Genomic DNA, 15,735 nt, shown 5'->3' with positions numbered 1-15,735 from the left:
TGTATTCAAAATATTAAATGCAGTGAAATTCCACAAAGATGTGTTAAATTCTGACTTCCTACATTGAATAATCCACCTGGTTTTATGTATTTGTTAAGGGAAGCATTTGTGTACTTTTTCGTATTTTGTGAATTCCTCAACTGATACATTCAGCACTTGAATTTCAGCATCTGGGTACAAGTGCATTCCACTCATGACAGTTTAAGTGAAGAAAAGTGGAAAATAATTGTTTTTATGAATATCAGTTTGTGCAAGATTGTACAATCATGTAACTATTCCACCAAACTATTGCACCATAAATGGTGTCTGTGGGGGAGGGAGACTTGGGCAGGCTTTGCAGGGTAGAACTATGTCTAAAGAAGAGCACAAACACATAACCTTTGATCGGCTAAAAACAGTCAGTGGCCGAGGAACTGTCTGCCAAAATGGACATGAAAAGTCACACCAGAGCGAATGCCTGACATTGGCGTCTTAGAAAATGACCTAGATTCAGGCAACAAAGAGCAATTCTAATCATTTCCCCAGCTTGGCTTTTTAATCTTCACTTTGCATGCTGCCTGTTGACAGACCTGAGCTTTCAAGCCAGGGGAACACACTGTGCTACTGTGCTACTGTGCATTGTGGAATGAAGTTGCCATCTAACTAGTCCCCATCTGAATTCTATTATACACTAAAAGACAACTCCAGGGCACACATTGACTATTCAGTATTCAGGACCACGCCATTTGTGGGGCAGTATTTCCAAGACAAACACCTAAATGTGGTTGTATCTCTTGTTTTCAGGGCACGTTCACCATGAAGTCTATGAAACTGTTCAGTCAACATGGTCTATTTAGTCAAACCTGAGAAGCTGTTTAAATCTTTGCCTGATGGTAGATTGTACATGTAAAAACAGCCACTTAAAACCCTCTGGCCAAAACACTATGGCGCACCAACTCGCTGTCATAACAATGTCTATCTTCCTATATACTACAGTACATATCTAGTTGCTGCCACTCCAGTACGATCAGATAATTAAGAAAAAAATCTAATGGGGGATTGAAAATGTCACGCTTCTTCGGAATCCTGCGTCAGATACTTTCATTTGGGAGAGTATAATATTTATGATGTCCGCACAGACTGGAGAAGCGGGCGTCAGTGTCAATAGGTCAGAGAGAATAGAGGTGTCAGAAGGCATTTAAAAACAAATGCATGGTAAGGTCAGCAGAGACGTACCTGGCCGGCTCGTTGATGAGGAGGAGAGATAAGACGGGTCAGTCTGAACAGTTTATTAATCTGCTCTTTTCAGCGGGACTCCTCTGAAATCTGAACATTGTGATAAAGCATTGTACAAATAACTCAATATAAGCTCTATTACATCATTCATAATGGGCTACACCTAGTTCCCATTAAGAAGGAAACCAAGCAAGACCTCTGGGTTTACAGAGAAATGTATTGCAGTCATGCCTACCCAAACCTAATTGTTGGGCAGAAGACTGGACCCCAACTGAAATGAAATGGCTTTCACAGTATCCCTGTACATTGTCCCATTCATCTCAAGTCTCTCACACAAATATTTGGTTGTCTTATCTGCGGTCTCCAATCCCACTTCTAACACCAATGTAACAAGGGGCTAGTCTTGAAACCAGCAACCTCATTAATTTCCTATTTGAGAAACAATAGTGTAACATAATCTGTTGGTCCTTTTAGTTGCCCTAAATTAATTGTAGTATTCCCTAGAACAATTGAGCATGTACTAAAAAAACTAAAACAAAATAGGTACAGAGCGGGGTGTTCTTTGGAGATATATTTGTCTTTGCCTATGGTAGAACATCTAGATGTCTTCGCTTATGGTAGACACAGTCTTCAGCTCACCTATGGTAGAGATGCTAGCCCACAACAGATGTAGAACCATCCCCTTTATTTTACACGTGCTAATAATGTCATTATCGATCCACTTTCAGCAGAAGACCTCCCAAGAGATACAGAAAAACAATGTTCAACCATGTGCTGTATCTTCAGCTTTCTCACACACACATTTTGGAAAAGGTAACATGACATGGCACAGCATAAATTAACATTTGTTGCAGACAATTTCCATGGCATTCATTTTACATATTTAGCAGACACTCTTATCCAGAGCAACTTACAGTTAGTGAGTGCATACAATATTTATTTTTTTCATACTGGCCCCCCGTGGGAATCGAACTCACAACCCTGGCGTTGCAAGCACCATGCTCTACCAACTGAGCTACACGGGACATTCAAACTAAAATACTGGACTAGATAATGTGATGTCCTGTATGTTCCTCCATTTCCATGACATTTATAGAATAAATCTCTACTCAGAACAAAATAATTAAAGTTACTATCATTAGCTACTGGGTGAAAATGTGAAGAAATCCATTGTAGTTGTCCAACTGCCTCAAGTCAGGTTCCATCAACACTGAATACTCTCAGCTAAAACAGTTGTACATGCTACTGAATCAACAGAGAGATGGGGATAGCCCTCCAATATATTTTTGACTCTATTCACAGCTCCCAGACCAAGATCATTCCTGAGGCAAGTTCTGGACAGACAAAACAATAATAGTACAAGGAGGACTGTCAACAAGGTTTTTTATAATGATCGATGCTGCCCACTACACACTTCCAAAAGCTTAGGCTGAGCTACTGTCACTAGAGTAAACAATGGAATGACTATTTCAGAATGTTGTCTATAATTATTAATAAGAATTGATCCCTGTGGCACACCTGAGTGCAGGTGTAAAATGTCTGATTCATGGCCACCTGCTGCTTCATGGATTTTAATTAATAAGCCCCGGCTTGTTAAAAGAGACACTCTTTGAGTTGGCTAATAAATGCCACCCACCAAGCACACGTAAATATAGGCCTGGTTACAATAGAATACTATAAGATTGAGAGGATTGATATCATCACATGCCCTTGAATTACACAACTGAAATGTTCATGTAGATGTGGCTCAACAGATCAAACAGTTCTCTAGGATTTTTCTTTGATAACAAATACCATTTGATACACATTTCATTAGCTACTGTTCGATTTGAGTACTGTATTTATGGAGGTCTGAATTAAGGATACATATATTGAGACATGCTTGCGCCAGCTTTCAGCAGCTTGGGAATATTTCAACTTAAATCCCCACCTACTACACGTGAGTGTGGTGATGTGCAGACTAAATGGCTATGGTAACTCAGAAGTGAAGTGTAGTAAAACTCATAAGTCCTTGGTGGACAATTTCAGACCTGTTGGGTCAGTTAGTACTTCATAGAACCCCCTCCAGAGTGCAACTCCCTCTGACATGAGAGGTCCTTGGGGAGGCTTTGCATGGTGCCGGTGACGCACTGCTTATACATATTTCAGAGTGTTTGTTCCTCTGTGAATGTGTTTCACAAGGTTATTGGGATAATCAGGTGAGGGGTTGAAAAATGACCTGACATCTTGTAGACGGGGGACATGGCAGACCCCACACCTCTGAATAATGCAGGGCTGTCTGTCAAGGGCTCGAACTCACACATATGTGCACACACAGACATGCAAACAATCAAAATCGACCAATATATGTTACCAAGTTTTTTTATTTACATTATGGCCTTAGTGTACAATCTACTTTCTGCTCTTTGCCTCAATTATTCTCTCTTCATGATCTTCGAGTGCAAACATTTTCAGAAAAATCTTCCAAATACTTCAGCCAATTCCTTCAAATACTTCAGCCAATTGCTTTGTGGCATGTTTTTTCCAGTATCACATTTCGACAGGACTGCAACACTGAAATTGAGTAGTTCATTTGTAAGATGGGTCACTCCAATAAAGAGAGAGAGTGAGTCATCTAGATGGGGGGGGGGCTCATTTACAATTCCAAGTCATTCAATAATCAATAAAATGCTGGAGGATCGATCCCTCTCTATTCCCTATCCGAGAGGATGCACTGCAGGCTAAAGACCAACTGTCCATTCCTATAGCATTATAATGAGCGGTAGTAAGAGTGGACCAAGAATTTACCTGGGAATCAGTATTAGAAACTGGTCTGAACTGGCCAGCAAGGCCCTGGCCATTCCACATTCAGGGGGAGGAGAGATAGAGAGAGGATTTGGGATAGAGTGAGGTGAGGATGAACTCACAGACTGTCAACATGGGCCAGCATCCCTGTGGAACACTTTCGACACCTAGTAGAGTCCATGCCCTGACGAATTGAGGCTGTTCTGAGGGCAACTCAATATTAGTACGGTGTTCTTAATGTTTTGTACACTCAGAGTATATTGGGTGGTTGAAATGCTGAATTTTATATTTGATTTCACATAGGTTATTTGACTTTGTTTCAATGTTGATAGTAAAATGGTATATTTGAATCAACGTTATTGTTTCACTGTCATTCTGTCAGCCTCAGCGACAATTATTAGAATAATTCAATGGATGTTTTGTGCACAAAGGTGATGACTGGTGTCTTATTACGAATTTTCCAATCTGACTTCTCTATGTAGCCATCTATGGAAATTGCCTTTCTGGGCCAGGCGTCAGTTAAACTGCAGTACCGAAGCAAAACTGTAGGAGCAGTCGAAACCATGCTTCCAGACTGGAACCCTGGCCCCTTGGTCCACAGGATGGCAAAACCCTAGCCCTAATTCTGACATAACCTTAACCATTTTGTTCAAACCTGGCTCAACCCTTACCCTAACCCCTCTTAGGGCTCCCCCACATCCAAATTCCCAATTTAATCCAGAATTACCACATCAATCCAAGAACCACTGTGATGAGGCCAATCGGTTCACACTGTAATGACTGAATCCTTTCATTACTTACAACTTTACTTGACCTGTCAATTAGTCAACAATGGATAGCAGCAGCCCAAAGGTGACCAAATGTGAAAGTCCACGTCACTTGCACAACAGCATGTGCCTTTCTACTCAACAAGTGCTAATTGCATATCACCTGTAGCCACTTTCCCAACAGACGTCCATCATGGCTCAACACTGCAGTCCAGTTTCCACCTCCACACGTCTCACGTCTGTGGCTGGGGAGTGTCAGGAAAGTAAGATCTTAATTATGCTATGGTGATGGAGAGGGATCCTTGAGCTAGACCTTCTACAGTGAATTATAATGAGAGACAGTGATGACAGCTGTCAAACTAGTCAAGTTAGCCCATGTATCTATCAACTGTGATGTTCCTAAAATGTTGATTCTGCATTTGACTTGACGTTCAACATGTCACAAAATATACTTTTTCCAACTGTTTCATAACTAAAATGTTCGTAGTACAATGTTCCAGAAAGCTTGTGCTTGTGTGATGCTTCAGTTGCTTTCTCTAGCAACCAGTGGGGCCGTGCAGCCCTCATGAACCAAGAAGGGATAATATGCTACTTTTGATAAAGACCTGGAGGCGAACAGTGAGGACAAGTATGTAGATGTCTTTATAACTTCTAGGTCTAATATAAGATGGATCAAGACACACGTGGTGCACACCATAGAGGCCTGAGACTCCTTGCACTTTGAGGTACACAAAGCGCAAGCTGCTTTCTGACTCATCAAAGCCATGATGTGAAGAGAGGCCAGTGCATGCATGGTCCCATTTAACGCTCCTCTGGAGTCCAATCCCAACGCGCCTTACTAAATTTGAGAAATGCACAACTTGTCCTAATTCTCTAAAACAAGCTGTGCACCTGACACCAGTGCTCTTCCTTCGAGACTTACTTTGATGAAAACAAATTATGTTTCAGTATTGACTGTAGGCAAGTTGTTTGCGGACCAGAAATTGCTCAGATATTGTCTAGGCCTAGGATATATCTGTTGGACACCATAGATTGAGTCATTTGACATTTATGGTGGACCTATTCTCTAACCATGGCCTTGATCGCCCTTACACACTAGCAGATACTTATTGGATTCAATCACACTAGCATAACATTAAAGAGAGGGAATTCCAGAGGCAATAATTCAAGCCTCAACGCCTAGAGTGATGTCACCGTCTAGCAAGGGAGCCATGCATGAAGTATCCCAGCAAATTACATATATGCCATTTGCTTAGGTACTTTAGGCACTATAGGCAGAGTCAGTCACACAACACTGAGAAACATCCATAAACCCCTCATGTGCATTTAGGCCTAGATATTGAAGAGTAATATGGCCTTTGATTTAATCATGTCAGTTAAGCCTATTGTAAGGTGACTATGGGTCACAGGTGTAGGTCACTTTTTACTGATAATGAGATTATCAGTAATCTCATTTTAGGCTATATTACATAATCTTGTCCTATTTGTGATGGTATCAGAAGGCACTTTATTTCCAAGTGATCCACAAGTTCATTAACATAATTAATCAAAATGAAACTATTGCAAAGTAAGTTGTGCTTGATATGCGTTTATACAAGGCATATTGTAGTTTCCTTCCTTCGGACTGTTGCCTATTGAATAAATGAGAACAACATCAATCATAAAGCATTATTCAGAATGTTGACTTCTCTTATCTGATGTAGCACCATAGCAATATGGTAACATGACAACTTTCAACCTGGACTCAGGGATAGATGTAACATAGTGAATGTAAATCTGTCTCCCTTCATTTAGGATGATATGTATGGTATGTATTAATTTGTGGTTGTCCATCATCCATTTTGTATGATATGTTACGAATTGCAATTCGAACAATATGTAAAACATTTGCAAAATGTGTGATATATTATGAATTCCAATTTGTTGTGGCTAATGTTAGCTAGGTGGCTAACATTAGCTAGGGTTAGAGGTTAAGGTTAGGAGTTAGGGGATACGGTTAGGGTTAGGGGGAAGGGTTAGCTAACATTCTAAGTAGTTGCAAAGTAGCGAAAAAGTTGTAAATAAATGTGCTAAATTACTAAAGTTGTATGTGATGGGATTTGAACACACAACCTTTGAGTTGCTAGACGTTTGTGTTGCATGGCGTTCATCCTCCCCGACCAACCTCCTTCTTCTCGTTTTAGCATAAGTAACCTTCTGTCTTATGCAACCAAAACAAAGTAACATATCATACTAATTTGAGTGTCACAGATTTACATTTACTATGTGCAACTTTGGAGGCACAATATAAACATGATGGTAATATATGGATAGGCTCCTAAAGTTTCACCCTGGTGGATGAATTCCTTGGCGTGGCGTGAATGTTTAATATCATTCACCGAGATACCCATCTCACCCAATCCGTTCAAAAAAAGGTCTGAGGAGACGAAGGTGATGACGTTTGAGCGAAACCGGAGCAGCGCGGAGCTGGTTCTGTATAAATAGCCTACAAAAGTTTCAAAGCAACAACAAAAGCAAGTACAGCACCCATGAGCAGAAAGAGTGAGGACCTGAGCTGCGAAATAGAAAGGGAGAGAAAAATACCAAAGACACGGATAGTTGCCAAGAGAACTCAGCTGAAGTTCGAGTTGTTTCACTTTCTCTCAGTTGAAGCGCAAGATTTTGAGCACCATGGACAGCATCAGGGTCGGAGCACTCGTCTACCTGGGCGTCTGTCTGTCCGTCTTCAGTGTAATTTGCCAGGGGCAGATGTCAGACGACAGACTCTCTTCACAAGAGGAACAATTTCCACTGGGATATGTCACCAGAGATTTGGTAAATCACTTTACTAATTTACTTGCTTTTGTCCTTTTTTAGGATTTTAGGATAAAGCAGTTTGTTTCGATTCAAACCAATCCAGAACTTGTTCAAGTATTATATATATATATATATATATATATATATATATATATATATATATATATATATATATATATATATATATATACACACAATTTTTACCATCAACTGATGTGTGACTATTATTTGATAGAGGTGGAGGATAGTCTACTTTTACCTTACCTATTCAAATTAGCTATGTTATCGACATAATAAATTTGTGCCCATTCTTGCCCAATGTCAAGTAGCCGATTCTATCGTCTCCCCCCTTCAAGCTAATGTCGAAATATCGATGACATGCAATATTTATTTGGGCTGATAATAAAGATGGTTCTAATAATCTTTATTGGTGACTTTTTTTCAGTCTGATGCGTTCGAGGGGCTTCTGGAAGGCGTGCAGCAAGACAACAGGATAGGTCTATCAGTGGAGAAAAAAGCAAGTCTGATTCCACGGGTAAGTAAATTAAGTCAAGAATAACCTTCGTTCTTTCACATCTACCTTATATCTCTATTTTCCAAAACGCAACAGGTTGTACGAGAGCCATATATTTGGAGAGCTAGCATAGCCTATGGTGCTGTGAGAAGTTGTCTGTTACGTTGAAGATGCTTTTATTTTGGAACAGAAATGTGCAAGTAGGACCTAACGAATTTTGCTAATCTCTCTCTTCTCTCATACATACAGTGTGATATTGGAGAGCGGTGCGCTATGAAGCACGGGCCGCGCATCGGAAGGCTTTGTGACTGTCTTCGAGGCACCGCGTGCAACACATTCTTCCTGCGTTGTTACTGACCCCGGTCACAGACCTATACCCTCAGGCTCACAACATTTCCGAGACCCAGGCGTGTGATACTCCCATGCACCTATGCCGTTACCAATGTAAATGTCAGTCTGCATGCATGACTTTGTCTTGAATTCCTTTGTCTTCTCGAAGTATAAGTAAATGTATTTATTTGTTTAATAAAACATATTCATAAAGCTCCATGCGTCCTCTTGCATTGTAGACTACTAGATTTAGATTTTAGTCATTTAGCAGACGCTCTTATCCAGAGCGACTTACAGTTAGTGAGTGCATACATTATTCTTTTTTTTCTTTCTTTTTTTTTCATACTGGCCCCCCGTGGGAATCGAACCCACAACCCTGGCGTTGCAAACGCCATGCTCTACCAACTGAGCTACATCCCTGCCGGCCATTCCCTCCCCTGCCCTGGACGACGCTGGACCAATTGTGCGCCGCCCCATGGGTCTCCCGGTCGCGGCCGGCTACTACAGAGCCTGGATGTTCTATTAAATAAAAAGTTCACTTACTATTTTCCTATTGCATTTGTAGACCTACAGCTACATTTAAATCAGTTTAGGTTAAACTCCAAATGGGTTGCTTATAATGACATTGAAAATCGAAAAATTAGATTAAGTTTCACCCATCAGAAATGCTGTCTAAAATGCTCTTTCTATTAGGCCAACATTTTTTAGATCGGAATTTTGCTCACATTTTAGTTCATCGATAAAAGACCAAGGTTATAACTGCACGTTTGGAAGTAATTTTACATTGATGCAATAGATCTTGCCGAGAGATGCAGTCACTGCTGTCTTGCTGCAGATGTCTTCGCTCCATAATGACTAGGCCTATCATTAATTGTGCTGCCATCATAATAAGACTTTCCAATCAAATATGAATTAATCTCTCAAAATTTGAGTTGACCTGGATGGACAAGGGGTGATCTTTAATACCAGATGGATTTGGAGCCTGTCTCAGTCAATGGATAATGAGCCAGTGTATATACAAAAATTATATGACGCACATTTCTATAACTAATAGTTTATATCAACCTGTTTGGCTGAGATCATATGAAAATAATATAATAATGGGATATAAAGATTACCTATGGCCTTTTTAACCGGCAGATTTCAGATATTAAAGGCCAGGTGCATTCAAAAACGTGATTTTCTTGTATTTTATATACAGTGGGGGAAAAAAGTATTTAGTCAGCCACCAATTGTGCAAGTTCTCCCACTTAAAAAGATGAGAGAGGCCTGTAATTTTCATCATAGGTACACGTCAACTATGACAGACAAATTGAGAAAAGAAAATCCAGAAAATCACATTGTAGGATTTTGTATGAATTTATTTGCAAATTATGGTGGAAAATAAGTATTTGGTCACCTACAAACAAGCAAGATTTCTGGCTCTCACAGACCTGTAACTTCTTCTTTAAGAGGCTCCTCTGTCCTCCACTCGTTACCTGTATTAATGGCACCTGTTTGAACTTGTTATCAGTATAAAAGACACCTGTCCACAACCTCAAACAGTCACACTCCAAACTCCACTATGGCCAAGACCAAAGAGCTGTCAAAGGACACCAGAAACAAAATTGTAGACCTGCACCAGGCTGGGAAGACTGAATCTGCAATAGGTAAGCAGCTTGGTTTGAAGAAATCAACTGTGGGAGCAATTATTAGGAAATGGAAGACATACAAGACCACTGATAATCTCCCTCGATCTGGGGCTCCACGCAAGATCTCACCCCGTGGGGTCAAAATGATCACAAGAACGGTGAGCAAAAATCCCAGAACCACACGGGGGGACCTAGTGAATGACCTGCAGAGAGCTGGGACCAAAGTAACAAAGCCTACCATCAGTAACACACTACGCCGCCAGGGACTAAAATCCTGCAGTGCAAGACGTGTCCCCCTGCTTAAGCCAGTACATGTCCAGGCCCGTCTGAAGTTTGCTAGAGTGCATTTGGATGATCCAGAAGAGGATTGGGAGAATGTCATATGGTCAGATGAAACCAAAATAGAACTTTTTGGTAAAAACTCAACTCGTCGTGTTTGGAGGACAAAGAATGCTGAGTTGCATCCAAAGAACACCATACCTTCTGTGAAGCATGGGGGTGGAAACATCATGCTTTGGGGCTGTTTTTCTGCAAAGGGACCAGGACGACTGATCCGTGTAAAGGAAAGAATGAATGGGGACATGTATCGTGAGATTTTGAGTGAAAACCTCCTTCCATCAGCAAGGGCATTGAAGATGAAACGTGGCTGGGTCTTTCAGCATGACAATGATCCCAAACACACCGCCCGGGCAACGAAGGAGTGGCTTCGTAAGAAGCATTTCAAGGTCCTGGAGTGGCCTAGCCAGTCTCCAGATCTCAACCCCATAGAAAATCTTTGGAGGGAGTTGAAAGTCTGTGTTGCCCAGCGACAGCCCCAAAACATCACTGGTCTAGAGGAGATCTGCATGGAGGAATGGGCCAAAATACCAGCAACAGTGTGTGAAAACCTTGTGAAGAATTACAGAAAACGTTTGACCTGTGTCATTGCCAACAAAGGGTATATAACAAAGTATTGAGAAACGTTTGTTATTGACCAAATACTTATTTTCCACCATAATTTGCAAATAAATTCATAAAAAATCCTACAATGTGATTTTCTGGATTTTTTTCTCTCATTTTGTCTGTCATAGATGACGTGTACCTATGATGAAAATTACAGGCCTCTCTCATCTTTTTAAGTGGGAGAACTTACACAATTGGTGGCTGACTAAATACTTTTTTTCCCCACTGTATATACAGTTCCACACTATAAGGAACTGTATATACATAAGGAACTATATAATACTTTGAAATTGTTAAAATTATGATAATGCCCTTTAAGTGTAAGAGCTGTTTGAAAAGACCGCCTGAAATTTCAGCTTGTTTTGGTGGGATGGAGTATTGGCCTGCCTGGTGACATCACCAGGTGGTAAATTAGTGGATAGACCAATAAGAAAGAGAGCTCCAAATCTCTCTGCCAATAACAGCTAGTTTTCAGTTTTCCCCACCACTCAGACCACTCTCAGACAGTCCTGGCAAAATTCTCGCTAGAGAAAGCTTTTTTCTAAGAAGCTATTTTTATTTCTTTTTGACCATTTTAATTGAAAACAATCATAGAAACCAGGTTTCCATCCAACCTTTTTATGCAAGTAAAGTACAGTGCCTTCAGAAAGTATTCATACCCCTTGACTTATTCCACATTTTGTGTTACAGCCTGAATTCAAAATTGATTAAATAGATGTTTTTCATTTCACCCATCTACACACAATACCCCATAATGACTAAATGAAAACATGTTTTTAGTCATTTTTGAAAATGTATTGAAAATTAAATACAGAAATATCTAATTTACACGAGTATTAAATCCCCTTTCTATGACGCTCCAAATTGAGCTCAGGTGCATCCAATTTCCTTTGATCATCCTTGAGACGCCACTACAACTTGATTGGAGTCCACCTGTGACCAATTCAATTGTTTGGACATGATTTAGAAAGAAACACACCTGTCTATATAAGGTCCCACAGCCAACAGTGCATGTCAGAGCAGAAACTATACCATGAAGTCCAATGAACTATCCCTAGAGCTCCGAGACAGAATTGTGATAAGGCATATACAGTATCTGGGGAACGGTATAAAACAATTTGTAGAGTGTTGAAAGTTTCCAAGAGCACAGTGGGCCCCTTGTAGCTCAGTTGGTAGAGCATGGCGCTTGCAACGCCAGGGTTGTGGGTTGTGGGTTCGATTCCCACGGGGGGCCAGTATGAAAATGTATGCACTCACTAACTGTAAGTCACTCTGGATAAGAGCGTCTGCTAAATGACGTAAATGTAATGGTCTCCATCATTGGGAAATGTGAAAAATATGGGACTACCTAGAGCTGTCCGTCTAACCAAATTGAGCAACCAGGCAAGAAGGACCTTGGTCGGGGAGGTGACAAATAACCACTCTGACAGAATTACAGAGTGCCTTGGCTGAGACTGCAGAACCTGCCAGAAGGACATCAGTCTCTACAGCACCTCACCAATCTGGGCTTTATGGGAGACTGGTGAGATGGAAGCCACACCTGAGAAGAAAGCACTTCTGGAGTTTGCAAAAACGCACATGAAAGACTTAGAGCATAAGGCAAAATATTCTGGGGTCTGATGATACAAAAACTCTTTGGCCTGAATGCAAAGTGCTATGTCTGGAGAAAACCAGGCACAGCTCATCACCCATCTAACACCATCCCTACCGTGAAGCGTGGTGGCAGCATCATGCTATGGGGATGCTTTTCAGCGGCAGGGTCCGGGAGACTGGTAAGGATAGAGGGAACAATGAATGGAGCCAAATAAAGGCAAATCCTTGATGAGAACCTGCTTCAGAGTTGAAAGACTTGAAGATTGCTGTTCACGCCACTCCCAATCTAATTTAAGAGGTTGAGGAAGAATGGGAGGAAATCCCCAAATCCAGATGTGCAAAGCTGATACAAGATGACTCAAAGCTGTAATTGCCGCCAAAGGTGCTTCTACAAAGTATAGACTCAGGGGTGTGAATACTTATGTAAATCATATTTCTGTATTTCATTTTCAATAAATGTGCTAAAATTACTAAAAACATATTTTCACTTTGTCATTATAGGGTATTGTGTGTAGATGGGTGAGAAAAAAATACATGTAATCCATTTTGAATTCAGCATGTAATAACGAAAACGTGGAATAAGTCAAGAAGTATGAATACTTTCTGAAGGCACTGTACATGTCAGACAAAAAAAGACAGACCTGATGGAAACAGCTAATTTTTTGGTAAACATTCCAAATGTCGACAACAAAAAAAAGCTAGACAAGGTGTGATCTTTGTGTCTGTTAAATTAGTTATGCGAGAAATGATGGTGGATACACCTTTATGCGCAAATATTGATATAATAACCATCATATCGAAGTAAACTTGGGAATCATGCAATGATATGGTGTGTGGTCCTCCCACTACAACTCAGGAAAGCATGCAGTTTATTAGGCTACAGATTAAATAAATTAAGAACTTCACAGGGTGGTGAATGTGCACGGTGATGAGCTTGATGCTCCTTTGCAATAAATAGAGGGTTTTATTTTGGTGACATGATGCTTGGCTGCCATTTGACAAATAATCTAGCGCTTTCGTCCATAATAATCTCATGTAGTAGGCTATACCCGCACTGTATCAGCAAACTGTTGGCTAGAGCGCACGTGCCAAGACCAGGGTGGGCACATTTGCTATATAATGCAAAATGTATTGTGCCAAAACCATCAGAGTTTAAAATGCGATGGAAACCTATTTAAAATATATTTTTTGGGTACATGGGAATTTAAGGCAAAAGTTATTTTTATGTGCACTACCTCATCACGCTTTTATCAGCAACAACTCAATTTGATGGAAACACACGGTGGGAAAATGCGCATATTCTTTTTATGCAGATTTTTTGACTATTCGCATGAAAATCTGTCGCCAAACGGATGGAAACCTAGCTAGTAAGGTTGTTACCCAGAATTGATTCGATAGTGAAAAAACAGCTGCATTGGACCTTTAACAGTGCCATCCGAAAGTATTCATACCACTTGATTTATTCCACATTTTGCTGTGTTACAGCCTGAATTCAAAATTGATTAAATTGTTTTTCTCACCCATATAAACACAATACCCCATAATGACAAAGTGAAAACATGTTTTCAGATAATTTCGCAAATTACTGAAAATTAAATACAGAAATATCTAATTTACATAAGTATTCACACCCCTGAGTCAATACGTTAGAATCCCCTTTGGCAGCGATTACAGCTATGAGTCTTTCTGGGTAAGCCTCCAAGAGCTTTGCACACCTGGATTATACAATATTTTACCCATTATCCTTTTTTTAATTTTTTTTTTTTAATTCAAGCTCTGTCAAGTTGGTTGTTGATCATTGCTAGACAGCTATTTACAAGTCTTGCCAAACCAATTTAAGTCAAAACTAACTAGGCTACTCAGGAACATTCAGTATCATCTTGGGGCGGCAGGTAGTTTAGTGGTTAAGAGCGTTGTGCCAGTAACCGAAAGCTCGCTGGTTCTAATCCCTGAGCCGACTAGGTGAAAAATCTGTCGATGTGCCCTTGAGCAAGGCACTTAACCCTAATTGCTCATGTAAGTCGCTCTGGATAAGAGCGTCTGCTGAATGACTCAAATGTAAGCAACTCCAGTGTATATTTGGCCTTGTGTTTAAGTCATTGTCCTGCTGAAAGGCGAATTTGTCTCCCAATGTCTGTTGGAAAGCAGACCACCAGGTTTTCGCCTGTGCTTAGCTCTTTTCCATTTATTTCAGTCTAGTATAATTGTTTAATGGTAAGAGGACTATGATGATTTGACTTATGGTCTCAGCCCCAATATCGCTGTCATTTTCACTTTTCTATTCTAGTTCCATGACAGGGGACAGCATCCGATGGAATGGTCTTCCTCAGTTTTGAGAAATATGTTCAACTGCCTTCCTGGAGTATGTCAACGTCTACGCAGAAGGAGAATCACAATTCTGGTACATTATTGGTTGTCACTAACAGGTTTAGGCCTATATTATATGCTTCCTAGAGCTGCTTTTTTGTTGAGCTGTTTTGTCAAAAATGCAGTTGGACAACTTGTTTTTAGTAGCCTAACCATGTCCCCGTTTCTCATTTTAGTATTTTATAAACCAAGGGCCCAATCAAAACCAGTAACCAGGTTTCTGGGATATCCATTTAGGTCTACCAGCTTTGATTGAGTAGGGCCCCAAGTTTCTCAAGTTAGCCTTCAGTTTGATTCTGTGGTACTAGAGCGACATCTAGTGGTTACTTGGAAACCCACACCAACTTCAGTGCCCTTGTTTGATTAGTGCAAACTATCACAAACAAACTAAACAATGGAATCAACTTTGTCATGTACTTTTCTCTTTCAGTGCAATTCCAACAAGGACAACTACTGTTCAGTCAAAGAAGGAGCTCAACATGGCCACATTTTCCACTGTCCAAGACCATTAAAGTGTAAATTCTTATTTCTGAGGAGTCTGTAGAGCTCAATCTAGATTGCCCATGTCAGTTGTGCTGTTTTCGGTCTCCCCTCAAACTGGGTTGATTATTAAATAGATGTACATTTTCAAGAGAAAAATAAAATTAACACTGTGACGGTACATAAGTGTCTTGATACAAATACGGTAGTCCAAGTTGACTCTGGGAAGCATCTTTCTCATATTTAATGTTCAACTTGTGTTGTCTATTATATCCCTGAAATGTAGACCTATTTAATTATAACAAAAACCCAGATG

At 40.3% G+C, this 15,735-nt stretch overlaps 1 protein-coding gene across 1 annotated transcript; it reads left to right on the top strand.

Moving 5' to 3' along the window:
- Positions 1–7,436: 7,436 nt before the first annotated feature.
- Positions 7,437–8,433, top strand: LOC311122818 (cocaine- and amphetamine-regulated transcript protein-like; the record flags this gene model as incomplete). The annotated part of the gene is made up of 3 exons (XM_084158107.1): positions 7,437–7,580; positions 8,008–8,097; positions 8,326–8,433. The coding sequence occupies 3 exons, from the start codon at positions 7,437–7,439 to the stop codon at positions 8,431–8,433; spliced, it is 342 nt and encodes a 113-aa protein (XP_084014233.1).
- Between the last annotated feature and the right edge of the window lie 7,302 nt (positions 8,434–15,735).

Source organism: Coregonus lavaretus, assembly GCF_964263955.1.
Source record: "Coregonus lavaretus genome assembly, chromosome: 3".
Taxonomy (NCBI): Eukaryota; Metazoa; Chordata; class Actinopteri; order Salmoniformes; family Salmonidae; genus Coregonus; species Coregonus lavaretus.
The sequence above is the reverse complement of the archived record's forward strand: the minus strand, read 5'-3'. Positions and strand labels throughout refer to the sequence as shown.